The sequence below is a fragment of the Pocillopora damicornis genome, chromosome 13 (assembly GCF_964200805.1).
Source record: "Pocillopora damicornis chromosome 13, jaPocDami1.2, whole genome shotgun sequence".
NCBI classification, from domain to species: Eukaryota; Metazoa; Cnidaria; class Anthozoa; order Scleractinia; family Pocilloporidae; genus Pocillopora; species Pocillopora damicornis.
In genome coordinates this window covers 304,274-330,000 of record NC_142682.1, presented here as the reverse complement: position 1 = coordinate 330,000, position 25,727 = coordinate 304,274, and the positions used below count along the sequence as shown (strand labels likewise).

The window sequence follows — 25,727 nt, the reverse complement described above, 5'->3', positions numbered from 1 at the left end:
TCAAATATTCATATTCTTGCCTTGGGGCAACTCCCTTATAAAAAGCCATACTGGAATATATCACTGTAAAGGGTATGGTTTTGAGCCGCTTTGGTTTGTATAGACTTTGACCATTGGTCGAATCAACAGTTATATGGTAAGCATCTTTATTGGTTGTTATTTATCACCTATTGTAGCACAGAGGCATAAATGACATCACCATTTACAACAATTTGCTTCTTCATCGTATATGAAACAATTAGATTCCACATCGCTCTGTGTCTGTTGAGGAAGAGATGCCATATGATGTCAAACTGTGGTCATCAGTGACACTTGGCTGCGCCTCGTGTGCCACTTTTTTGTTCTTACCATGCGGATTTTGACGGAATCTGTGAAGGAAACTATATATCTATCACCAATCCATGTTCATTCTGGCCTATTCCAAGAGTTCTAGTTAGTCAAACAGAGCGAAATAAACAGAGGCAAAATAGTAGTGGCGTAGTAAAAAAGAGAGTGAGGTTTGGGTCTAGTCAGGAAAAGAAGAAGTTGATTACACAACATAACCCACCCCTCCCTCGTTTTTTCACTCCTCTGTTACTCTAGCGCAGTTCAATATGGCACTGCGTTTTACCAACTGAACGCCTGGAACAGCCTATGCTTCTTCTCCCACACTCACATGCTTTTTTTATTGTACATAGTTTGTCCCAAGGAAGCAATTCCTCTCTCAGGCAGCGGCAAAATAAGTAGCACAAACTACCCAAAGAGTAACTACACTGCGTCCAGAAATTGTACCTGGAACATTACCGCGCCAGCTGACAAAATTGTAAACTTTACGTTTACTGACTTTGTCTTAAGTGAGTGCTCAGCCAATCCATGTTCTGACTCTTGTTCTTTTGTGGAGCTTTATGATGGTGGGTCAACAAGTTCGCCTTCGTTGGGACGATTTTGCCAGGGGTCGTCTTGGAATGAGCCTCAGTGGTCGACTGGAAATCAAATGTTTGTGATGTTCCATCCTGGACAAACAGTTGATCGTGGATTTGAGGCGAAATATGAATACACAAGGACCGATGGTGAGTACCCTGTGAATTTTATTCAGAATATCCTTTTTTACAATCATCAAATATTTTTCTTACGCGAAATTGGTCTTAACGCCTTACGAAACCAACCATGCCCCAACTTTCAACTTATTTCATACTTCTATATTCTTAAGAGACAGATAGACTTTCGCCGCTCACCACGATCACTGTGAGTTACTCTCGCCTTCTTTTGAAAAAAAACGTATTTCTAGTGAACATTTTACTTAGAATTATTATAGCAATCTGTATTTGGAAATGATAAGGTGACTTATCATTTTGCGTAATTTATGTAAACTTATTCGCGGGAAAAGTAATCGTGTAGGTCGTGAAAAAATCGATATGGACGAATAAACACGTGTTGTGTTCATCAAACGTATTTAACATTTCTGTTTCACGAGGGTCTCAGTGGGGTTAACCGATCGCCGTAAAACAGCCAAAAAAATTGCCCCGTTAGGACCAATAAATGACAGATTTTAACCGTTAGTCGTAAACAACGTTAACCGTTAAAAACAAAATTCTCCTCCAAAAATGGAATGATATTAACCGTACGCGTTAGCCGTAAAATGGCCACAATTTTAACCGTCAGCTGTAGAAGCCATCAACCCGTTGAGACCCTGATTGGTGTCCAGTAATAAAAAATATAAAAAAAGTGAATAAAAACTTCTCTCTTTTTCAGCCTGCACCCCACCTGGAGAGTCCATTACTGCTACCAGTGGTCACATTTCCAGCCCCAATTTTCCCGACAACTATGACGGAAGCAGGATTTGTACCTGGAATATCACGGTACCCGGTGGGAAAATCATCAAAGTGACCTTCTTGAACTTTACCCTGGTAGCAGGTGAAAACGATGACTGTGCTGGAGCGGCAGCAGATAGTGCCCGAGTCTTCATCACAAACGTTGCCTCTCATGGAGGAAATCCTAATGACTTTAAGATCTGTGGTCAAAAGCTTCCCCCTCCTGTGTACTCCGAGGGAAACTTCATTCAAGTGAGATTTGAATCTCGCATCGGCCTTAAAAACAGAGGGTTCAATGCAACCTTTGAGGCGATAGATGGAGATTCACGTAAGAGCTTTTTTTTCAGGGGTAGTTTATGAAGGAAGTATAGAAATGTACTGAGCATGTACCCTATTGAACTAAGCGAGAATTATGTTGAGTATAACCTGAAAATAATGCGGTAGACAATCTTGGAACAGCCATAGTCTGCAGAAAAAAAATTGAATTTATTGAAGCCTTTCACTCGGACGCAAGCTCTTTATATTTCATGTCAGTTACATTGATTTATGTTTAAACCCGTCAACATACGGAAAAGGAGCTGTAGACGATATTGGAAATCAACCAGTTAGCCACACTGGAGTGTAAAAATCAAAACTAAACCAGTGTTCTATGCCTGACACAGTCTTTGTTACTCTTAGTAGGCGGTATTATAAATCATCTAGTGGACCACCGTGGACTGTAAACCTCATTAAAACTTAAATAGTTTTCGGAGAAAAAGAAGCTTCCTTAAGATTTTTCTTTCAATAAATTAAGTTTCTTATAGTAAGTAAGATGCATTTTACTAAAGTTGGCAGTCTTTGTTACTCTTTTCAGTGTGCCCAGCAGAAATGATCCTCGATGAAACATCAGGTTATTTCTCCTCTCCCTTTCATCCAAGAAACTATCCATTCAACCAGACATGTAGTTGGAAGATTATGGGGAAACTAGGATACCGTGTTGAGCTCACAATACCAGACTATAATCTACAACGCTGTAATGGCACTGCTTGCTTGTGTGATTATTTGGAAGTTCAGAATAGCTTCAGTGATAAAGCGCTACCTGGAAAACTTTGTGGTACACCAAGGTTTATTCCTTTAAAATTTTATTCACTGAACGAAAGCTTGAGGGTGGTATTTGTTTCCGATGATACAAACATGGATTTTGACGGATTTGGGGCAACTTACAAGCTGTTGAACTACAGTCCTCCAAGTAAGTAGAGAAAACAACTTGGTGAGATCTAAGAGTTCGCTGAGAGAATATTTGACATGCAATAAACTCACCAATCCAAGTAATGATAAGGAGCTTAGTTATTAAGAGTGGAGGTTCTCTCTGTTATCAACTCCAGGTGAATTCAAACATCTCTGATGTATAGTGTAAGCAGTGATGTTCTGGGAAGCCATGCCACCCTTAATTGAATAAAGGTGGTAAGTTTCCAAAGAAACTGTGGTGCTGCGTCGGTCGCAGAGTATAAGAAGATAATTTGGTTTCATTAACTGCGCTGATAATGTAACTTGATCATTGTAACGAGTTTCAAATATTCATATTCTTGCCTTGGGGCTACTCCCTTATAAAAAGCCATACTGGAATATATCACTGTAAAGGGTATGGTTTTGAGCCGCTTTGGTTTGTATAGACTTTGACCATTAGTCGAGTCAACAGTTGTATGGTAAGCATTTCGATTGGTTGTTATTTATCACCTATTGGAGAAGAGAGGCATAAATGACATCACCATTTACAACAATTTGCTTCTTCATCGTATATTAAACAATTAGATTCCACATTGCCGTGTGTCTGTTGAGGAAGAGATGCCAGATGATGTCAAACTGTAGTCATTAATGACACTTGGCTGCGCCTTGCCTGCCACCTTTTTGTTCTTGCCATGTGGATTTTGACGGAATCTGTGAAAGAAACCATATATATATCACCAATCCATGTTTATTCTGGCCTATTCCCAGAGTTCTAGTTAGTTAAACAGAGCGAAACAGACAGAGGCAAAATAGTAGTGGCGAAGTGAAAAAGAGAGTGAGGTCTGGGTATAGTCGGGAAAAGAAGAAGGTGATTACACAACATGACCCAGACCTCCCTCGTTTTTTCTTTCCTCTGCTACTCTCTCGCTGTTCAATATGGCATTGCGTTTTACCAACTGAATGCCCGGAACAGCCTATGGTTATTCTTCACCCTCACATGCTCCTTTTTTCATTGTTTACAGTTTGTCCCAAGGAAGCAATTCCTCTCTCAGGCAGCGGCAAAATAAGTAGCACAAACTACCCAAAGAGTAACTACACTGCGTCCAGAAATTGTACCTGGAACATTACCGCGCCAGCTGACAAAATTGTAAACTTAACGTTTACCGACTTTGTTTTAAGTGAGTGCTCAGCCAGTCCTTGTTCAGATTCTTGTTCTTATGTGGAGCTTTATGATGGTGGGTCAATAAGTTCGCCCTCGCTGGGGCGATTTTGTCAGGGGTCGTCTTGGAATAAGCCTCAGTTGTCGTCTGGAAATCAAATGTTTGTGATGTTCCATCCTGGACAAACAGTTGATCGTGGATTTGAAGCAAAATATGAATCCACAACGACCGATCGTGAGTACCCTTTGAAGTTTCTTCTGAATATCCTCTTTTACAATCATCAAATATTTTTCTTGCGCGAAATTGGTCTTGATGTAATACGCAACCGACTAAGGCCCAAATTTCAACTTATTTTATACTTCTATACTTTTAAAAGACGGACAGACTTTAGCCGCTCACCACGATCACTCTGAGTTACTCTCGCCTTCTTTTGAAAGAAGACGTATTTAACATTTCTGTTTCACGAGGGTCTCAGTGATATAAACCGATCGTTGTAAAACGGCCAAGAAAAGTTACCCGTTAGGCGTAAAGACTGACAGATTTTAACCGTTAGTCGTAAACAATGTTAACTATTTAAGCAAATTTATCGTACAAAAATGGAATGACATTAACCGTACCCGGTAGCCGTAAAATGGCCACAGTTTTAACCGGTAGCCGTAAAAGCCATCACCCCGTTGAGACCCTCTTTCATTGGAACTGTTTGGTGCCCAGTAATAAAAATATAAAAAAGTGAATGAACACTTCTCTATTTTCCAGCCTGCACCCGTCCTGGAGAGTCCATTGCTGCTACTAGTGGTCACATTTCCAGCCCCAATTTTCCCGACAACTATGACACAAGCAGGATTTGTACCTGGAATATCACGGTGCCTAGTAGCAAATTCATCAAACTGACATTCTTCAACTTTACCCTGGTAGCAAATGATAACGATGACTGTGCTGGAGCGGCAGCAGATAGTGCCCGAGTCTTTATCAAAAACGTTGCCTCTCATCGAGGAAATCCTGACGACTTTAAGATCTGTGGTCAAAAGCTTCCCCCTCCTGTGTACTCCGAGGGAAACTTCATTCAAGTGAGATTTGAATCTCGCACCGGCCTTGTAAACAAAGGGTTCAATGCAACCTTTCAGGCAATAGATGGAGATTCACGTAAGGGCTTTTTCTTCAGGGGTACTTTATAAAGGAAGTATAGAGGTGTACCGAGCATATACACTATTGAGCTAAGCGACAACGTTGTTGAGTATAGCCCGAAAATAATGAGGTAGACAATCTATGAACAGCTATAGTCTGTAGAAAGAAAATTGAATGTATTCAAGCCTTTCACTCAGACGCAAGCTCTTTATATTTCATGTCCGTTACATTGACTGATGTTTAAACCCGTCAACATACGAAAAAGGAGCTGTAGGCATTAAAAATCAACCAGTTAACCACAGTGGTGTAAAATTAAAACTAAAACACGTTTTGAAGCTTGACACAGGCTTTGTTCCTTTTTTCAGTGTGCCCAGCAGATATGATCCTCGATGAAACATCAGGTTCTTTCTCCTCTCCCTTTCATCCAAGAAACTATCCATTCAACCAGACATGTAGTTGGAAGATTATGGGGAAACTAGGATACCGTGTTGAGCTCACAATACCAAACTATAATCTACAACGCTGTAATGGCACTGCTTGCTTGTGTGATTATTTGGAAGTTCAGAATAGCTTCAGTGATGAAGTGCCGCCTGGAAAACTATGTGGTACACCAAGCGATATTCCTGTAAAGTTTTATTCCCTGCACCAAAGCTTGAGGGTGGTGTTTGTGTCCGATGATACAAACATGGATTATGACGGATTTGGGGCAACTTACAAGCTGTTGAACTACAGTCCTCCAAGTAAGTAGAGAAAACAACTTCCTAAGATCTACGAGTTCGCTTAGAGAATGTATTACATGCAATAAACTCACCCACACAAGTAATAATAAGGAGCTTAGTCAATAAGAGTGGAGGTTCTTTCTGTTATCAACTCAGGGTGAATGCGAACATCTCTGATGTATAGTGTAAGCGGTGATGTACTGAGAAGCCATGCCAACCTCAATTGAATAAAGGTAGTAGGTTTCCAAAGAAACTGTGGTGCTGCGTCGGTCGCGGAGTATAAGAAGATAATTTGGTTTCATTAACTGAGTTGACAATGTAAATTGGTCACCGTAACGAGTTTCAAATATTCATATTCTTGCCTTGGGGCTACTCCCTTATAAAAAGCCATACTGGAATATATCACTGTAAAGGGTATGGTTTTGAGCCGCTTTGGTTTGTATAGACTTTGACCATTAGTCGAATCAACAGTTAGATGGTAAGCATTTTTATTTGTTGTTATTTATCAGCTATTGGAGAACAGAGGCATAAATGACATCACAATTTTACAACAATTTGCTTCTTCATCGTATATGAAACAATTAGATTCCACATTGCCGTGTGTCTGTTGAGAAAGAGATTCCAGATGATGTCAAACTGTGGTCATCAGTGACACTTGGCTGCGCCTCGTGTGCCACCTTTTTTGTTCTTACTATGCGGATTTTGACGGCATCTGTGAAAGAAACCATATATTTATCACCAATCCATGTTTATTCTGGCCTATTCCAAGGGTTCTAGTTAGTCAAACAGAGCGAAATACCCAGGGGCACCATAGTAGCGGCGTAGTGAAAAAGAGAGTGAGGTTTGGGTCTGGTTGGGAAAAGAAGAAGGTGATTACACAACATGACCCACCCCTCCCTCGTTTTTTCACTCCTTTGCTATTGTCGCCCAGTTCGATATGGCATTACCTTTCACCAACTGAATTCCAAGAACAGCCTATGCTTATTCTCCCACACTTACTTACTCCTTTTTTATTGTACATAGTTTGTCCCAAGGAAGCAATTCCTCTCTCAGGCAGCGGCAAAATAAGCAGTACAAACTACCCAAAGAGTAACTATACTGCGTTCAGAAATTGTACCTGGAACATTACCGCGCCAGCTGACAAAATTATAATGTTTACGTTTACTGACTTTGTGTTAAGTGAGTGTTCAGCCAGTCCTTGTTCGGACTCTTGTTCTTATGTGGAGCTCTATGATGGTGGGTCAACAAGTTCGCCCTCGCTGGGGCGATTTTGCCAGGGGTCGTCTTGGAATGAGCCTCAGTTGTCGACTAGAAATCAAATGTTTGTGATGTTCCATCCTGGACAAAAAGTTGATCGTGGATTTGAAGCAAAATATGAGTCCACAATGGCCGGTGGTGAGTACCCTGTGAACTCTATTCTGAATATCCTCTTTTATAAACATCAGATATTTTTGTGCGCGAAATTAGTCTCGACGCGTTACGAAACCGACCATGCCCCAAGTTTCAACTTATTTCATACTTCTACATTTTTAGGTGACAGACAGACTTTCGCCGCTCACCAAGATCACTCTAAGTTACTCTCACTTTCTTTTGAAAGAGCGAGCGTTTAACTTTCTCTTTCACGAGGGTCTCAAGGGGTTAACCGATAGCCGTAAAACGGCCAAAAAATTGACCCAGTAGGCGTAAAAATTGACAGACTTAAACCGTTAGTCGTCAACAATGTTAACCTTAAAAAAATAAATTCTAGTACAAAAATGGAATGATATTAACCGTTCGCGTTAGCCGTAGAATCGCTAAAGTTTTTAGCGTTAGCCGTAAAAGCTATCACCCTATTGAGACCCCCTTCCATTGGAACAGTTTGGTGTCCGGTTATTAAAAATATAAAAAAAGTGAATGAAAACTCCTCTCTTTTTCAGCCTTCAACCCTATTGGAGAAACCATTAATGCAACTAGTGGTCACATTTCCAGCCCCAATTTTCCCGACAACTATGACACAAGTAGGATTTTTACCTGGAATATCACGGTGCCTGGTGGGAAAATCATCAAACTGACCTTCTTGAGCTTTACCCTGGTAGCAGATGAAAACGATGACTGTGCTGGTGCGGCAGCAGATAGTGCCCGAGTCTTTATCACAAATGTTGCCTCTCATGGAGGAAATCCTAACGACTTTAAGATCTGTGGTCAAAAGCTTCCCCCTCCTGTGTACTCCGAGGGAAACTTCATTCAAGTGAGATTTGAATCTCGCACCGGCCTTGTAAACAAAGGGTTCAATGCAACCTTTGAGGCAATAGATGGAGATTTACGTAAGAGCTTTTCTTCTATAGTAGTTTATGAAGGAAGCATCGAAGTGTACTGAGCATGTACCCTATTGAACTAAGCGAAAAGTTTGTTGAGTATAACCTGAAACTAATGAGGTAGACGATCTATGAACAGCTATTGTCCGGAGAAAAAATAATTAAATGTGTTGAAATATGTACATTACACTGATTTATGTTTAAACCCGTCAGCATATGGAAAATGAGCTGAAGGCAGTATTGAAAATAAAGCCGCTGACCGCAGTAAAGTTTAAACTCAAAACAAAAACAGTTTTCGAAGCCTGACACAGTCTTTGTTCCTTTTTTCAGTGTGCCCAACAGATATGATCCTCGATGAAACATCAGGTTCTTTCTCCTCTCCCTTTAATCCAAGAAACTATTCATTCAACCAGACATGTAGCTGGAAGATTATGGGGAAACTAGGATACCGTGTTGAGCTCACAATACCAAACTATAATCTACAACGTTGTGGAGACGCTGCTTGCTCGTGTGATTATATGGAAGTTCAGAATAGCTTCAGTGATGAAGTGCTGCCTGGAAAACTATGTGGTACACCAAGGTTTATTCCTGTAAAGTTTTATTCACTGCACGAAAGCTTGAGGGTGGTGTTTGTGTCCGATGATGCAAACATGGATTATGACGGATTTAGGGCAACTTACAGGCTGTTGAACTACAGTCCTCCAAGTAAGTATCCAAAATAACTTTGGTACATCTAAGTCGATCGTATCAACTGACTCAACTGCCATAAAAATTTATGAAAGACATATACTCTTCTCTTCTACCTATAAAAGAACGGTAATTAATCATCACCACGGAGGGGAGGGGGAGTGGAGCATTTTGGTTGTTTAACGAAAAAAATTTACCTGATCTCTGATGTTCTGTAATATTCTTATATTCCTCCTTTAGTGGCAGCTAATTTGCAGTTAACTTTGTAATGTTTCCCATTTATACTCTGTTGGCGACGACTGACTCGTTCTACTCCACATGAAAACCATGATGGTTTCCCTATTAAACTCCTCCATCCTCTTCACAGGCCATCATATAGCAGGTCCTTTTTTTGGAACTGCGCATTGCCCAAAGCCAATCTCCTTTTGAAATACCATATGCGTAGCTTCTCTTCCACACCAATCCATGATTTTTCTCCCAAACTCATATACTCCTTTTTCATTGTTTATAGTTTTTCCAAAAGAAGCAATTCCTCTCTCGGGCAGCGGCAAAATAAGCAGCACAAACTACCCAAAGAGTAACTACACCGCGTTCAGAAATTGTACCTGGAACATTACCGCGCCAGCTGACAAAATAGTAAAGTTTACGTTTACAGACTTTGTGTTAAGTGAGTGTTCAGCCAGTCCTTGTTCGGACTCTTGTTCTTATGTGGAGCTTTATGATGGTGGGTCAATAAGTTCGCCTTCACTAAGGCGATTTTGTCAGGGGTCGACCTGGAATCAGCCTCAGTTCTCGTCTGGAAACCAAATGTTTGTGAAGTTCCATCCTGGAGAAACGGTTGATCGTGGATTTGAAGCGGAATATTCAGTATCTTTTCCCAGACCAGCAATATCGACAAGTCAACCGGCGACGACATTTGTATTGAAAACTGCAAATGAATCGGGAGAGAGAAGTAGTAAGTACCCTGTGAATTTTCTTTGCGTGGAATATCCTGGATTATGGTAACCTTCAGCGGTCGACTTGTAACCTGACCCCTAATCGCTGAAGACATCGTTTGAATAATTTGCTCTTCCAGTGACTAGTTCCAAGGAAAAGACCTAGTAAATATCTTTAAAAATAGTGAATTATATTGCAAAATTTAAAAATTAATTTTTTCGATTAATTGTAGCGTCGAAGAAATCCTTACCACCAGTTGCCGCGATCGGAATAGCACTGGCTGCTGCGATTTTTGTTCCACTCATCATCATAAGGGTTTACTATTACCATCGTCATGGTAAGTCTGACCGCTTCCTTTACTGGCAGGAAAAGGATGTGGTGTAATAATCACCTCCCAGTTTGTCTTGTGCTGGTTAGAAGACCATAACTTTAAGATTTATTATGACGAGGATAGATGATTAGGCCAATCTGATACCTGAATTTTCTTTGATGGGTGCTAAAAATTTTTAGTGGTGAGAACTAGCAGGTTGCATTAGGGGGTTCCAGAAGTACAATTTGCCTGGTATACTCTCTTAGGGAATCTTAGATACCCCTGGTCGTGATCTGGACGGATCTTAAGAAGTAATTTTTCTATTGTCATGCATGGTGCCTCCTATTATTTGGAAAGAAAATGTCTATGTCTTTGGTCCTCAGGAGAGCGTTTCAGGAGGCAATTGTTGCAAATACGCCGCAAAAAGCTATAGCCCGAAAGAAATAGTCTGAACAAACCAATTATAGCATGAGCAAAGGTTAAACCATATTCCCCTCTTGAGAACGTGCTCTCTTGCACGGTTTTAATTTGAAACATTGCTTGTTCTTAACAGTTAGAACTTATCCTCTGCCTAACGAGGACAAAGAGAATTAACATGCAGCAGATCTCCACCTGACACCTGAACACGATTGACGACAAATTTATCATAAAGTTATTACATTATTACAATAATTTAGGAGACAGTGTTCTCGAGTGGTCAGAGTGCTGGATCTTAAGCCCGGTTATCTCTTTCAGGTCCAGGTTCCCACGCTACCACTCAACGTTTTTATTTTTAAATAATAATAATAAAAATAATAATAGCAATAACTTATTATCTTATATTGCGCATGCTAATTGACGTTATGATCGCGTGCACTTCACCAAAAAAATATGGAACATATGATAAAATTAGCAGATAAAATACGATAAAAAAACTAAAATCGCTTAAAAATTGCGATATTCTCCGTTACTTTGAATTCAACACCTCAGCTGCACTCTCAAAGTAACCAACTGGTCCACTTCCTGTCAGTCGGGATTTAAACCAGTTTACATTTATTTGGAATATCTGTTGCACTGTGTATATTTAGGCCCTCAAAAGTCTCATTGAGGAGTGGTCAATTTTTTTTCCTCGATGAACGCCAAAAAACTCAAACGAGACTGACATAATAGCCACTTTACGAGATTGCTGGCTCACAATCTCTTCCAGCCTTTAATTGAGTAACTTCGGCGGAGATCTAGGTGGATAAACTGGAAACGATTGTGTCTATCCACCCGTAGTTAAACTAGATCTAGACCCTTGAAGTGTGGAAACATAAGAAAGCTTTGAAAAGTGACTGAGACAATACACAAGTAATTTAAACTTAACAGTTATATTAAATCAACGGTCTCTGGCTCACATCCCAAAATGTTCGTCTCACAACAGTCAGTTAAAAAACTAATTAATTTGAATGAGTGGATTGAAAAACGTAGAGTTAAACTTTTCTTGAGGAGGAGGAGAGCGCCAGAGACACCCAAAGAGTCCCATTATTGATAGTCAACATAGAAAATAGCATATAGTATTTCTTTGTTTTTTTTTAATTATGTTATTTAAAAAATAAAGATGGAATGTGTGTAGTAACGAGCGAGATAACTCAACAAACACAGCAAGCACGCCTCCCCACCCCACCCCCCCTCCTTACCCCAAGACCCTAAGAATCCTGCGGACTGAACACCTTATATAATAATGCTTCCACGTCCCTAAACACGTGACCACCATAGTGAACTGGGTCCGTCAGTGAAATAGTACCAGCTGGATACGAATCGCTGATTGGATAAACGTCGATGACGTCAATACCAGCGCGGCACATAGCAGAAGTGGCATACGCATTGTAGAGTAACACGCGCTGGAAAGTTAAAAATCGACGAACGTCTTTGTGAGGATTCGGAAAACGCTCTCTGTTCAGAGCAGTAGAGGTCTTCCATATAAATCTGCCCTTAAAAATGCTTGTTGTACTTTCATTGTGAAGCTTTGGCTGTCCTTTGCCTTCAGTAACAAGTCTTATTAGATCATCAATAAGTCGTCTGTAATTTGTGAAGTTCACTGCAGCAGCAAAATGTATGCCCATGTTCATCAAAAGAACACTCTTTTCAGTCATAGCTGGATCATGAAGCGTCTAAAAGGGAAAAGTGAAATGATAGTACATTTGAAAGAATTGTGATTTGTGAGCCGAGTATATAGCAACAACTTGTACGAATAAATACACAAATACGAGGAATTTCGTAGTAAAATGATGTTCCCTACCAAAACATTTAATTCAAAATTGGAAATCATTCAAACAGCTCTTAATTGCACGAAGAGTATGAGCTATTCAATGTAGAATGTAAAGTAAAGAAATTTTCAATTGAGTGGTTTCGCTTTACTTCTTTTTGCCAATAATAGGCTAAAATGCCTTGCGCCACTATCTCAACCAGTCAGATCAGATCCAAGGCTAAAACCAATCGCGGAGGATACTCAAGTTTTATCGCGCTACAAACAATTTAATTGTTTTACTTTGAGTTCCTATTGGCTGTTGTGATTCTTTTTGTTTATTTCTGAATACAATCAACGGAAATGCGCAAACAACAAACTTGGTCATGATTTCCTGTCACAGTGCCTGGGGTGGGGCTTACTTTTTTGACGTCACTTATAACTCGCTCATGGTCGTAATCCCGTCCATCTGGTACCGGTTCCCTTGGTGATTTCACGCCATCGCCCCAGTACCCCTGCATATCATACACCCAGTGATAGACACTCTGGCAACTTCCAAAGACCGCTTTACAAAGCCCACTGTATGGACCGGACGTCAGTGAGCTCATAAAAGCCTTCGAGATCGAGTCTCCGAACGAAAAGAACATTCCTTCTTTATTGCGTCTGTCTTTGTGTATGGTATCTAAAGGTTTTAGAAAAAACATAAGTTCTATATCACATACAAGATGACAGAAACAATCATCATTCGGAATAAGTAGCGTTCATCGTCAGAGCCTGCAGTGGTCTCAGTAGCAATATTCTCCCAAGAACACAACATAAAGACACGACCAGAGCTAGAACCCAGACCTCTCGTCTAAAGATCCACCAAAGGACCTGCCATCGGGGGAGGGGAGGTTGTGTCACGAAAAAATTTACCTGATTCCCACCAGGCTCTGTAATATCTTATGATCCCCCCCCCCCCCGATTAGCAGTTAATTGGCGCGGAAACCATCAAGTTAAGCTTACCACTTCTTCCGTGATGTCGCAGATGTTGCAGTCAGAGAGAATGAGAAGGAGGAAAGAAAAAGAGCAAACAGGTAATAATATCAATATATTTAGTTTTATGTTTCAATACAAAGTACCTTTGATGTAAGGCTTCCATCGGCCGTTCACCCATCGACCAAAACCATCCCAGAGGAAAGTTCCACATGACGAGTCACATGTATATTGACGGAAGCTGGAATCCTTTGTGGAAACTTTTTTCACCAAAGTTTCGACTATGGATCGAGGTAATAGTTGAATTACTTAAAACAATGATAATGAAAATCATTTTTCTTTATTAGCTTTCTCTCTGTTGATTTAATCAGAAGGCGAGATTCAACATCGAAAAACAACGCTGCAGATTTTTTTTTTTTTTCCTCCTACCCACGTCGCAGAATTTCTAAGACATTCCCTGTGGCCACGTAACGCCACAAAATTAGAGAAAGCAGAGGATGGACGACTTGATTGATTTAATGTGTCAATTAATGGATTAATTGACACACACTCCCTAAAAGAACTTGATCAATTCGATTTTATCCCTTCCGGAACAATGAAATAATAGGCAAACATCAAATGAGAAGAGCTCTTATCTCTTTCTACTCACTGTGGCTCTGGTTGTTTTTCGATGGAGGAACAGTAAATTTCACTTTTTCTTTCCCCCGAAATGGAGCGATCAGGAATGGCCTGTCCCCCTTTAAGATGCCGTTGGGTTGGTTTTTACCTTGTGGATTACCTGAAAGAGAAAAATTAAAAAAGTAGATGACGTACTAGACTTCTGGTGCAGGAGAAAAACAAATTGGAATTGTAGAACTGGACCGCGAAACTGGACCGCGGAACTGGAGGTGAAGAAGGTCAACTTACGACGTTTGTATCAAGCCGAATTGCGCAGAGGTGCATTCAGGAATTCCCGACGGGTGGGGTCCAAAGTTTGGCCTAAGAAATGTTTCTCAGCACTGTAGCCTCAATAATCTAAGAAATACTGCAAGACGTGACTCGATGATACAATACGATCGAAGCGGAAATTGCACCACGCATCAAACTGTGGGAGAATTTTAAAAAAGTCACAAAAATAACCTTTATCAAGCGTAAGGTTATTTAGGGTTATTGGCTCTATTTATCAACATATCTCTTAAGTTAAGGTTTATTCATCATATAATTTATGGGACAATTAAGGGCTTAATTAAAGGGTGTTGCGTATGAATTATTCAATACTCATTTCACTTGGTGACGTACTCTAGTGATACATTTAATCATGATAATAATAAAATAAGGCTTGATAAGATCAAGCAACTTTGCTGCACTATAAGATCGTAAATAAGATGTAAGACTGTACTGTCTTAATCTTTTGGACGAACAGTAGTTCGGGGAACAATTAGTCTTTCTTTCAATTTAAACTGTGCCAAGGAAAGATATACCCTGTATTTGTGTAGCTGTCAGAGAGTTTTTTCAGGAGTATTATTTTCACCTTCGGATGAGAGAACCTCAGTTTGTTTTAGGCTATAAACACCTCACACCTTACATCTCCAAGTCACAAATTCGTGATTTTGCTGAACTCATCAAAACTTGGTTCCTTTTCTTATCTTTGTCATATTTTCAAACCTTTTGTTCTCCGTTTTCGTCTTCGGGATGCAAATTCGATCACATATACTATCTGTTTACTCATTGATTGACGCGTTCTTTCCTGGCCGGAGGTTCTTTTTTTATACGATCTTTTCAAAGAAAATTTTTTTTCATTCACAAACAACTCGGGACTTCATTTGATCTAAACAGCTGAAATCACTAACCCATGCATAATAAACATCCTTATGGAACAGGAAATTGTAATTTATTCCTTTGCCTTAAATATGACTAAGCTTTAATGTTGAAAGAGCAGAAGAGACTTGTAACGGTTGTAACACAGTTGTAAGAGGACTGACAATAAACCCTCACCCTCCCCCCTTCCCTAGTTTGGAATCAACGAAATTCTGTTTGGTAATAAAACACAACAGTAAGAGACTAATTCCGGCTTAACACCACGCGTTCTGCTTCGTATCTGTTACAATAGGGTCTAATCTGCGACCTAACACCTATATGTGAAAGTGAAAGAGCTCAGTGCGCAAACTAATGGCCTGACAGAGCCTCTTTAAGGTCACGAGAGCGAAGATCTTATAGAGGGTAATGTGCATAAAACAATTGGTATCCGTTTGTTACCTTTCCTAAACCAATGTGGAGGTGGGTCTTTGAAGCCATGACAGAGGCTGTAATCCAGGAATATTTTTGCTTCGTATTCACCTTCCTCGAGCATAAGAAATAAAACCTCATAGCTTCCGTCATTAAGGTCGATGACTGTTGGAGCTAAAGACGAAGGCCCACGAAGGTGAATTCTCCAAGAATCTCCTCCAATTGTCTTCAATTCATTGTTAACTGACACCGACTGAATAAAAAATCGGCTAAAGTCGCCGGACGGTTTAATATCCCATTGTGAAATATAACTCTTTTGTGGATCACTCATTTGATTGATTCCAAACCTGCTTGGCGCCCCCCAAACAGTTGAATTCCAACATGGACGAAGAACATCTTTCCACTCCAAACGAGCTCGCTGCATTCGACACCAGTCATTTTGAAAATTTTCCAGCGCTTTTTCCTCAGGAAGCTTCTGCCGAAGGTTTTTGTTCGCGGCTGCCGACCCGTTGTTTTTCAAAAACAATTCGTTTGTTTCCCTACGCTCTTTAGTCTTCAGCCGCTCCGAGCGAACAGAATTAGCAGGAAGAACCTTGCCGACCAAGTTTGCCGTGGTTATCAACGATAAATTTTTCTCTGAATTTTTACTTGCGTAAAAAGCCTTCGATTCATCAGCCAAACCAAAGTTGTGAAGACCACTGAATGCAAATATTAGGCGATCAAAAATCAAGACTAGAATCCCAAATGCTACGACAATACACAGCATCAGAAAGTACTTGACAATACTTCGAGGCATGTCGAATTCTCGTGTTGATGTAAAATTCAAAGCTAAGAACGTAATGAAGGCTAGCTTAACGATGGTGCAAGTTGTCTTTTGTCTTTGAGAATAGGTGTGTTTATCACGGGTGGTGAGATTTACAGACGAACAGGTTGCTGTCCTACACTACTCACCTACCAGTTCAATACTCAACCTTGCGACCTTAAAAGAAGCCGTCGAATTCGGTTTTCGGTAGACCTTGCAGCCATATGATCACTCGTTAAACGATAAGTAGGCCCATCATTTATGAAAGAGAAACATGTTTCCAATTAATAGCACCTTTGGGACCTAAAATTTCTTATACCTTAGGCTTCCTGTGGAAAAGGGAGCCAAAGTCTAAAATTACCCCGCAATAGTCGTATATCTTCCAAAAAGTCACTTACAGCGTTTCTGCGCAGGCGAAAAATGTCCAGGTGAGCGGCTAAAGACAACATCAAAGCACGCGTTAACTCCCTGACTGACAAAAGCTGGCGACAAAACAAAACGAGTTTAAGGAACAGTGTCACCGTGGCGCATGCTCAGTCACGCAAAAAAACCTTGGCAAATGTTTGCAAGGTTCTGTAGTTGAACTGAACTGGTTGTGGAGTTCTATCGTTCTCTATCTTTGTCATCCGTGGATGATTCTTTTCAAACACACGTTATTTTCTCAAGTTTGATGTATTTCTGCGCGCATGCCCAATCGTGACACTGGTCCTATTCTAAGGAGAGTTAAAAACAATTTCATTTTTTTAAATTAATTTAATATAATGAGTTATTACTCAATAAAATTCCATCTAGTCGACTGAAAATCCTTGAATAGATGCGTTATGGAGATGGTATTGAATTTGGGAGCGATCTTAGTGAAATTAACGCCTGGAAAAAAAATTCAGGCCTGTACGAGATTTGAACCCATGACTTCTGCGATACCGGTGTAGTACAGTACTTCACCAACTGAGCTAACAAGGCAACTGGGAACTGGTTATTATGTTGGTTCGTAATAAACCTGCGAAGTGATGAATAAATAAATCAGGCCCGTACGGGATTTGAACCCATGAACTAACAAGCCCGTACAGGCCTGAATTTTTGTCCGGCCTGAATTTCTGTCTAGCCTAAGTTTCAGTACTGTTTAAGTAGTGTTCATTACTGCGAGGAACGCTTCCATATTAATTTTTTAATCAGCAGTTCACAGAGATGGTTTTTTCAGCCAATCAAGGGATGCGGATTTATATAACGCCAACGAAGTGTCCATAGGTCATCGTCATCTTTTTAAAACACTCAGAAAGGCATGGTGTGGTATGTCCACTTTTCCGATCCTTTTCATCTTCTTTTTTCCTTCCTTTTGCTGCCGAAGTAGTTTCATTTTCCTTGTCACATCACCACCATACTAGAAAGAAAAAACAATTACTGTACTTACATCAATTAGAAAAAACAAACAGGCTAATCTCAGAGGTCAAAACTAAAAAAATTACCATGAACGGAAACAAGTTAAAGAGTTAAAACTTTTAAAAAAAATGACCCAGTTGGGCAAAAATTAACAAAAAGGTAACAAAAACATAAGAAAAAAATTATGATCTTCTCATCTGTGCAAAAATGACACAAAAAAATTGAAAGGCACTAGACTCAAAGAAACAACCGGAGCTGAATACTAATCAAGAGTCAATACTTACGCATTTTGCAGTGACATCCTTTCTTAAGGGCTTTATTCTTGAGAAAAAGAGAAAAATAGGACTAATTTATCCCTGCATTTCCAACTCGGCTGGTGTATCTAAATATCATCAGGTAATGCCTTGCTTTCGGAAAGCACAACGTTACGGATCTGACTCTCTTAATAGTTATTTAGAGAACCGGAACTTACGTTTCTCTTGATGTGATTTTTCCTCTCACTGAAGCTTGAATAACAATTTCAAATAGTTGCCTGTGCCATAAAAGAAAGCATTAATTGATGATATCCAAACTTCCGATCAATACTAAATAGGATATCTGATGAGTAGTAGCGCGCTAATTCACATCTTTCTTTGAATCGCTGCGACAACGATGGACACTGACAAAATTAACCAATTAAAACCCTAAACTGACATTCCGGCAGGGCGCAGAAATGTCCGAGAAGGCACGTCATCCTTAACAAGCGGAAAACTGTGAGCGCACGCGCAAAAAAGCTTAAGCGTGACTGTGGTAACCATTCAGAGCTCTCTGGGATCTTATGGCCACTATCACAACAAATGTCTGACTTTAAGCACTAACCGGCTTGTATGATGAAAGAGGGCCAAAACTATGTCACCATATTCACCTGGGTATGACGTCCTTCAGTTTAGCGCAAATGGACCGTCCTGATTGTAAGGCTTTGTCTTTGTGAACTATACAGCTTAGGGCGTCAACAGCATGACCATTTATCAGGATATCCATCTGTACAAACAACCACGAAACATGTAAAAAAAATTATACCTTGAGAAAAAAGTTATGTCAATTGTAAATAAGGAATCATTGTACCGCTAAATAGTCGACTACTTTTTAGCAAAATCTACAAAATATTAAAAAGTAAAATTTCAGCTTAGCCCTACCCGAACAACGTTTGTTTCTCTGTATCCAACATCTTCATAATCAAAGCTAAAATAAATTGAAAAGAAAACCAACAATCAGTTTTCAGCCTCTTATCCCGCGGTTTTACTTTACTTTTACTTGACACTGACGAGTGCGAACCAAGAGTAACCATGGTAACAACTCTTCACAATCCAAGACAAACCTTGCATAGCCAGATGACTTGGATTTGAGATCATCGTAGAAGTCCACGATAACTTCGTTCAGCGGAAGCAAGTATTTCAGCATGACACGTGACTCGTCGATGTAAAGTACTTCTTGCTGCTCACCGCGCCTGCTCTGCAAGTAAAAAAATAAAAATAGACAAATTAGAACAACCAGGTTTTTTAAGGGAGGGCAGGGGTGGTAACCTGTGCTACTTCAACAGGAATAGCATCCCATATGGGGAGGAGAGGGGAAAATAAGACATATTACACAATCAGTTTATCCCACACAACTCACCTCGCAAAGACTTAACATTTTGCCCATACACTCTTCAGGGAACACAATCGTACCCATTACATAAGGCTCCAAATACGAGTGCACTTGAGAGGGCTCTGGGAGCTACAAACAAAAATGATTCAATACATGAAATTTTACCTTTCACCGAATTATTCTGGTCAAAACGTTTCAAAGACGATGTAGTAGCAAGCAGTGCTGCCAAGTTAACAGAAAAAAAGCAACAACAAGAAAACCAACAAAATGTAGTCTTGAAAAAGAAAACTTACAAAGACAGACATTTTCAGTTTAGCTAGTTTGTTGTATCAAACAGCAGCTTACCTCCAAAGGGTTCAGAATCATCACCTCAACATCATCTTTTTTCCAAATTGCTGTAAAACAAAATGTGGAAAAAAAATCAAGATAAATTCAAAAGTATTTCCCTGTCCTGGTTGATCTCCAGACATGAATTATGATTAATGTACATTTACCCAATATTCTCTCTATAAGCATGTGGTAGAGGACTCACGTTTAAGCCGAGACCTTGATACCAAAAATCATCTTCATTTATATTGATTTCAAGATCCACTAATGGCTATCCTGCCCCTGAATACCATTCTATCCTTCATAGTAAATAATAAACTACAGTTATGCACCTTTGTAAGGAACATTTGGAGCAGTAATGATGATACTTGCATCATATTCCTGAAATGGAAAACAATTGGAAAACTCAGTGATGGCTAAAAAATTCAGATAGGAGATGTGGCCGTCATTAAGTGAGATGTCTTCACTTCAAATTGATGGACAAATATTACAAAAGACACTTTTCTTGTGCTATCCCTTCGGGGAGGGGTTACACCCAATTAATTCAGGTGCCCCCCTATACCAGTCATACAAACCTGCTCCAACCGCTGTTTAAAGACATCCATGTGTAACAAGCCGAGAAAACCCAGACGCCATCCTTGACCCAGAGCCAGACTATTAGGTACAATAGGAAAGAGAAAAACTTTCAGCTGAATACCACATTTCATAATTGAAAAGGAGAATTTATGCTCTCCATGAAGATCTCATCAGTCACAATTTTTTTTGTAATATTATATCAGGTAATAATGATATACAAGCAAATTGAACATGTGATGATCCCATGGGAACCACACAGCATTTTCATTGTATTTCTGGATAGCTTAAGAGATGGCCCTTGTTACATAACTTTTCTGTACCAAAGTATCATCTCACAAAGTTACACAAATAGCATTAGGACATTGTGCATTTAATCCTGTACACATAAAAACATGATCAAACATCAGATTTGCATGCTAAAAATACATCGAACTAGATTAACTACATCATACATCCTGTAGACAACATTTACAAAATGATTCACAAAATTGCAACTTCTATTTGTACCAACTATCTGGGTGAACTGAGACACTAGCATCATTGAGTGTGAGCTTTTCAATTGCAGATCTTAAGTAGAGATGTTCTGACTGATCTACAGGGTACACACCAGCAAACACCTACAAAGAACACAAGGAGCAAAATGAGTCTGGTGAGAAAAGTTTGCGTGAAGAGAATAACACAAGAGTTGAATGTGAAAGAATGAAAAATGTTCAGAATCAACTAACCATGGAGTTCATTGGTTTAAATCCTTGCAGTGGTTCAACAGGTGCATGAGGATGGAAAAATGTATCACCAATCTGAGCATCTTTACTGTTCCTAATTCCACAAACAACAAATCCTACTTGACCAGCAAATCTGGAAGCAGAACAAGTCAATATGAATTATGCATTTTTATTTACAGGGTACTACCCTGTTAAATAAGACAAGGCACATACAGTACATGTTATAGCAGTGAATTACATTCAGTCTTGATTAATGAGGCTCAAAGGAAAGTTTGGAAATAATTGATTCTATTTTCTTAAAAAATAATATGTCTATGTTTTCCCTCAACAGAACAAAAGCTAGTGAGACTGTACAACCAAATGAAACAAATCATTGTTAGATCCAAGCAGACTGAAGGAGATTATTTACGTCAGCTGTTTACAAGCATACCACTGGACAGAAACTGGCACCTCTAACTTACAAGTAGTAGGTTCAGGTTTGCAATTCTCTGGGGAAAACTTTCTCCTAAATATATAAATTGGTGTTAAAAATTAAACTTACAGAGCACCAGTAGAGATCTCCCCTGGGTGCATTATTCCAATATCCAAGACTTCATATTTCTGTTGTGTGTAGCCAGACATGACATCATCTCCTGTAGGATAAGAGATGGAAGAGAAAATGGTACATCAACAGTTCAAGAAGTCTGTTCTGTTACAGCAGAGATTACTTTAAAAAACCACATTGTTAAAAAATTAACAAAAATTGGACAATGAGTATAAATGAACAAAGAAAAAGTCTGATACTATTGATTATTAAGCCTCACTACAGCAGTCATTCCTCAGAGATCTTTACTTCATAAATTATCTGGTATTAATTATTTAAATATTAAACATTGCCTCTATCGGTATTAAGTAAGTGATCCTACCCTTTTTCAATGATCCATCAAGAACAGCAACAAGGCAGATCACTCCTCTGTACTGATCATACCATGAGTCAAACAGAAGAGCTTTTAGGGGGGCTGACACCTCACCCTGAGGACTACAAGGACTACAATTTAATAACCTCATCTTACAGTGTTGACTGCAAGTTTTAGTTTTCAGTTTTCAAAATCTATTGAATAAAAGCCTCAATGACAAAGTTCCTCTAGTTAATGGTTGTTGAGATACTCTTATCACAAGAAATATCTATTTTAAATTTTGTTTCAAGGGTGATCATTTGAAATTTGAAATAATTTCCTTTAGTTGTAACTCACCATGGTAATTTTTCAATAATTTCTTTCAGAACAGTGTCCACTCCAACTCCTGTTTTTGCAGAGATCTAGCATAATACCATACATGAGAGAAAACATTAGAGAGGACAGCTGAAATGGTGCTAAGCCAGAATTTCAAATATTTCTCTTTTTTATTTCCTGTGCAACAGTTTAATCCTCAGGTGTCATTTACAATACATAAAAGATTTAACATTAATTTCTAACTCCGAGAGCTGATTGACAATTAACCTCTTCACTCAACTTAAAAGCATTAATCAGCAAATAGATATTGAGAATAAAGAAGAATACTGGTGAGAAAGTGTTACCTTGAAATAATATGAAATTCTATCAGCTTAATTTTTGAGAGAATTTCTAGCAGCTCTAAGGGAGAATGATTGATCATATCTTAGGAATTGAAGAGCCTTTGAAAGTAATTGTGCTCATTATCTACATATTTGTTAACTTACTCTTAAAATCTCATTCTGTTTGACATCAAACAATTTTTCCATTTGTTTTGAGACACTGTCAGGATCAGCAGTCTTCATATCAATCTTCAAAAGAATAAAATTAGAACATTGTTTGCGACTAAATCAGGATTAAAAAGTACTGTATCTGAAAATGTTAAATCGTGACTGTGACATACAATCATGTACCTTGTTGAGTACTGGGATTATATGTAAATCCTTATCAAATGCTAGGAAAAAATTTGATACTGTCTGTGCCTGGACACCCTGCATGAATAAAAAAATAATTGGTACATTTTCTGAGAGTTCATTATCAATAACAATAGATTCATATACATGTACATACTCAAGAAGCTTGCAATGGCAAAATATCGGCAAACAATTCTATGCAACTTGGTTTCCCTACACTACACCCTTGAAGTTAGATGAAGCCCACTTTGAAGAATTATTTCAATCAAAGTATTTTGCATCAATAGATAGCATTATTTGACATGGCAGTTGAATGATTGTTGATGAGTATACCATTTTCCGTTTAAAACTGATCTCTAATGAAGCCTACAGACCAATTTTTTTTATAAACACACACAACATCTTTTCATGTGGACCTAACAGAGACAGCATGTGTATTTGTGTGTTTCTTGAGCCATTTAGACATCGCAGTATTCACTCTCACTTTCAACACCTGGACTTCCAACAAATCAGCCTTCACTAGAAGTAACCATTGAGTCATTTAACTTGTTCTATGCAAATAAACACCCATAGGACTGAAGCAAGCCTGTTCTGTCTTGATGGCCACTTGTGACTCACACCACACAACAGCATATTTGAAACTCAGGCCTCCTACAGAGCACCTAAGTAATAAGAAAGATGCTTCATGTAACAAGGAAAGATGAGGTACTGTACCTGAGCTGAGTCAACCAGTAAAATAACACCCTGACAAGCAGCTAAAGATCTGGACACTTCATAGCTAAAATCCACATGTCCCTAAAACAGGAAGAAATTATTCACTAATTTGATCTTGTTACACTAACAAGCCTAATATCTGACATAGTGGTTTATCATCAATCTATGTACACGTATTTACACTCACTGGTGTATCAACAAGGTTTAACAAGTATGTTTCTCCTTCATAATCAAAAATTAATGACGCAGTCTGAGCTTTAACTGTTATTCCTCTCTCCCTCTCCACTTGAAGTTTATCCAGCACTTGCTTATTGACATTGTCTTTTGAAATTGTACCTGATTTCAAAACAAAAAGTTCATTTTCAATAATAATAAGAATAAACAAAGGAAGAGATTATGACTTTCTCTCAGTGACCATTCAGGATATTTGGCAGCTAAACCATTCTTGGTAAATTGCACTTACTTCATGAATGTCACATGAAAACGGCAATAGACTTTACCCAGAAATAAAATGCACAAGTATATCCTAGTTATTATTTTTCAAGTTATTATGCTCAATGTTTTCGCTTCAAGATAATTATCCCTTACCGCTCGGAAAGTTAATCTGCAAAGATCTCGCAAGCTCAACCACAACTGTTTTAAATTAATTTTTAGTGCTCCGTTTGGTTTAAGCTATCCACTTTTTCAGACCTTTGGTCAACCGTTTAATGTTTTGAGCCAACTGTTTTTATTTTTGGTCAACCATTTAGCACTGTTTTAGCTATCTGGTTTGGGACTTTGGTAAACCATTTAACGTTTCATGCAATCCATTTTTATTTTTAGTCAACCATTTGAAGGCCTAAGCTATTCATTTTTGGACTTTGGTCAACCATTTAAATTTTTTGCCATCCGTTTAGGCGGTTATGGAAACCGTTTAAACACTTGAGTTGGCTGTTTAGTATCCATTAAAAACCATTTTTCTATGCTGTTCAACGGACAAGTGTTAGTGTCCGTTTTCCCATGGAGAGTCCCATATCAAGATGTTTTTCTGTTAAACTCAGAGAACCACACACAGCTGAAATATGTCTGGAATGCATCTTGCAAATGACCAATCATATGGAGATCACAATGTACACAAACCAGACACAAATTTGTGCTATTGTTAGGATTCCTCATGCAGAATGAGCTCATAAGATATTTCCAGCATTCATAGTTTTCTGACTTTTAAAGTAATATACAACACAAAACACTTATTGCATGCATGTAGTCTGAATATTTACAATACACTTGTTACTTACCAGTCATTTCAAGAAGTCTGTCAGCTAAAGTACTTTTTCCATGGTCAATATGAGCAATAATGCTAAAATTTTTAACTCTTGACACTGGAAACATAGACATATCAATTGTATCCTAACAAGAAAATTACAAAAGACATCACATATCATAACTTCTAAGAGATCTGATTTCAAATGGCTTCAGTAAATCAAACCTACGACAAAAATTCGAAGAGATCCTTTTCTTACCTGGGTAGGCATTCCATGGCTTGTTGACTGACTGCAGATTCTTCGAAATTGACTCCAAGTAATGCCACTAAAAGATTATTGAAAACATCCTTTAACCATTCAACTGTGGATAAGCTATTCAACAGTGAGAAACCAACATTTACATGAAACAGAGGATTCAGAGGATACACTTTTACCATCGTCATCTTACTTTCTGTTCTGAAGTGTTTCCTTTACAAGAAAATTGTGCCGAAGGTTGCACCATGTTCTTTTAGTGAGAAACTCTGTGACCTTGCAATAACCAAATGACGTGAAACATCTCCTCAAAAATAGCGATTTTGCGAGTAGTTTTCCGGTTATAGGACTTCCCTGCCTAAAAAGCTTCTCAGCAATACTCATTTTGATTACATCAATTATCCTTTTTATCTTTTCCAAGTTCACAGTTTACCCATTCAAAATATCATGAGTTTCGCTAGCTCGCTCTATAGATTGGTCCGCCATTTTTGTTTATCTTGGATTTCCGCTGACTTTATTTGAGCCCATGATAGCAAATTATGTTATTTGATTGGCCTTTGATTGATTTAAATCGACGAAGCAGCCAATCACA

At 38.9% G+C, this 25,727-nt stretch overlaps 3 protein-coding genes across 3 annotated transcripts in view; 1 reads left to right on the top strand and 2 right to left on the bottom strand.

Annotated features, from left to right (window-relative positions):
- LOC113676815 (cubilin-like) overlaps nt 1–11,824 on the top strand; it is a 13,558-nt gene extending 1,734 nt beyond the window's left edge. Inside the window, exons 4-15 of the mRNA XM_089192443.1 lie at nt 678–1,049; nt 1,732–2,118; nt 2,644–3,018; nt 4,019–4,390; nt 4,913–5,299; nt 5,647–6,021; nt 7,024–7,395; nt 7,917–8,303; nt 8,625–8,999; nt 9,493–9,936; nt 10,150–10,254; nt 10,781–11,824. Coding sequence (XP_089048569.1) covers nt 678–1,049; nt 1,732–2,118; nt 2,644–3,018; nt 4,019–4,390; nt 4,913–5,299; nt 5,647–6,021; nt 7,024–7,395; nt 7,917–8,303; nt 8,625–8,999; nt 9,493–9,936; nt 10,150–10,254; nt 10,781–10,821 — 3,992 coding nt within the window. The 3' untranslated portion in view covers nt 10,822–11,824. The remainder of the gene's footprint in view (nt 1–677; nt 1,050–1,731; nt 2,119–2,643; nt 3,019–4,018; nt 4,391–4,912; nt 5,300–5,646; nt 6,022–7,023; nt 7,396–7,916; nt 8,304–8,624; nt 9,000–9,492; nt 9,937–10,149; nt 10,255–10,780) is intronic.
- A 43-nt stretch (nt 11,825–11,867) lies between these two features.
- LOC113676849 (uncharacterized) lies at nt 11,868–16,543 on the bottom strand. The gene is made up of 5 exons (XM_027193573.2): nt 15,644–16,543; nt 14,058–14,186; nt 13,555–13,689; nt 12,856–13,115; nt 11,868–12,359 (listed from the first exon to the last, which is right to left on the bottom strand). Exons 1-5 carry the CDS (start codon nt 16,407–16,409, stop codon nt 11,895–11,897), a joined length of 1,755 nt encoding a protein of 584 aa, XP_027049374.2. The 5' UTR covers nt 16,410–16,543; the 3' UTR covers nt 11,868–11,894.
- Nucleotides 16,544–16,660: 117 nt separating this feature from the next.
- Nucleotides 16,661–25,645, bottom strand: LOC113676848 (translation factor GUF1 homolog, mitochondrial). Its single transcript, XM_027193572.2, has 22 exons — nt 25,332–25,645; nt 25,142–25,208; nt 24,917–25,028; nt 23,827–23,975; nt 23,640–23,720; nt 22,926–23,003; nt 22,740–22,823; nt 22,276–22,340; nt 21,949–22,061; nt 21,585–21,675; nt 21,047–21,176; nt 20,829–20,938; nt 20,321–20,399; nt 20,078–20,126; nt 19,764–19,813; nt 19,446–19,547; nt 19,150–19,283; nt 18,968–19,013; nt 18,697–18,812; nt 18,265–18,324; nt 18,077–18,113; nt 16,661–17,793 (listed from the first exon to the last, which is right to left on the bottom strand). The coding sequence occupies exons 1-22, from the start codon at nt 25,517–25,519 to the stop codon at nt 17,668–17,670; spliced, it is 2,067 nt and encodes a 688-aa protein (XP_027049373.2). The 5' UTR covers nt 25,520–25,645; the 3' UTR covers nt 16,661–17,667.
- Nucleotides 25,646–25,727: the final 82 nt, after the last annotated feature.

Excerpts from the sequence above, each read along its gene's own strand:
- LOC113676848 (XM_027193572.2), bottom strand. The coding sequence starts at position 25,519 with ATGAGTATTGCTGAGAAGCTTTTTAGGCAGGGAAGTCCTATAACCGGA. Across the intron at positions 20,939-21,046 it reads TTAAACCAATGAACTCCATG|GTGTTTGCTGGTGTGTACCC; the intron begins GTTAGTTGATTC and ends TGTTCTTTGTAG. Across the intron at positions 18,813-18,967 it reads GAGAAACAAACGTTGTTCGG|ATGGATATCCTGATAAATGG; the intron begins GTAGGGCTAAGC and ends TTGTTTGTACAG.
- LOC113676849 (XM_027193573.2), bottom strand. The coding sequence starts at position 16,409 with ATGCCTCGAAGTATTGTCAAGTACTTTCTGATGCTGTGTATTGTCGTA. Across the intron at positions 13,690-14,057 it reads GAAAAACAACCAGAGCCACA|TCGAAACTTTGGTGAAAAAA; the intron begins GTGAGTAGAAAG and ends CTCGATCCATAG. Across the intron at positions 13,116-13,554 it reads ATGGAAGCCTTACATCAAAG|ATACCATACACAAAGACAGA; the intron begins GTACTTTGTATT and ends TAAAACCTTTAG.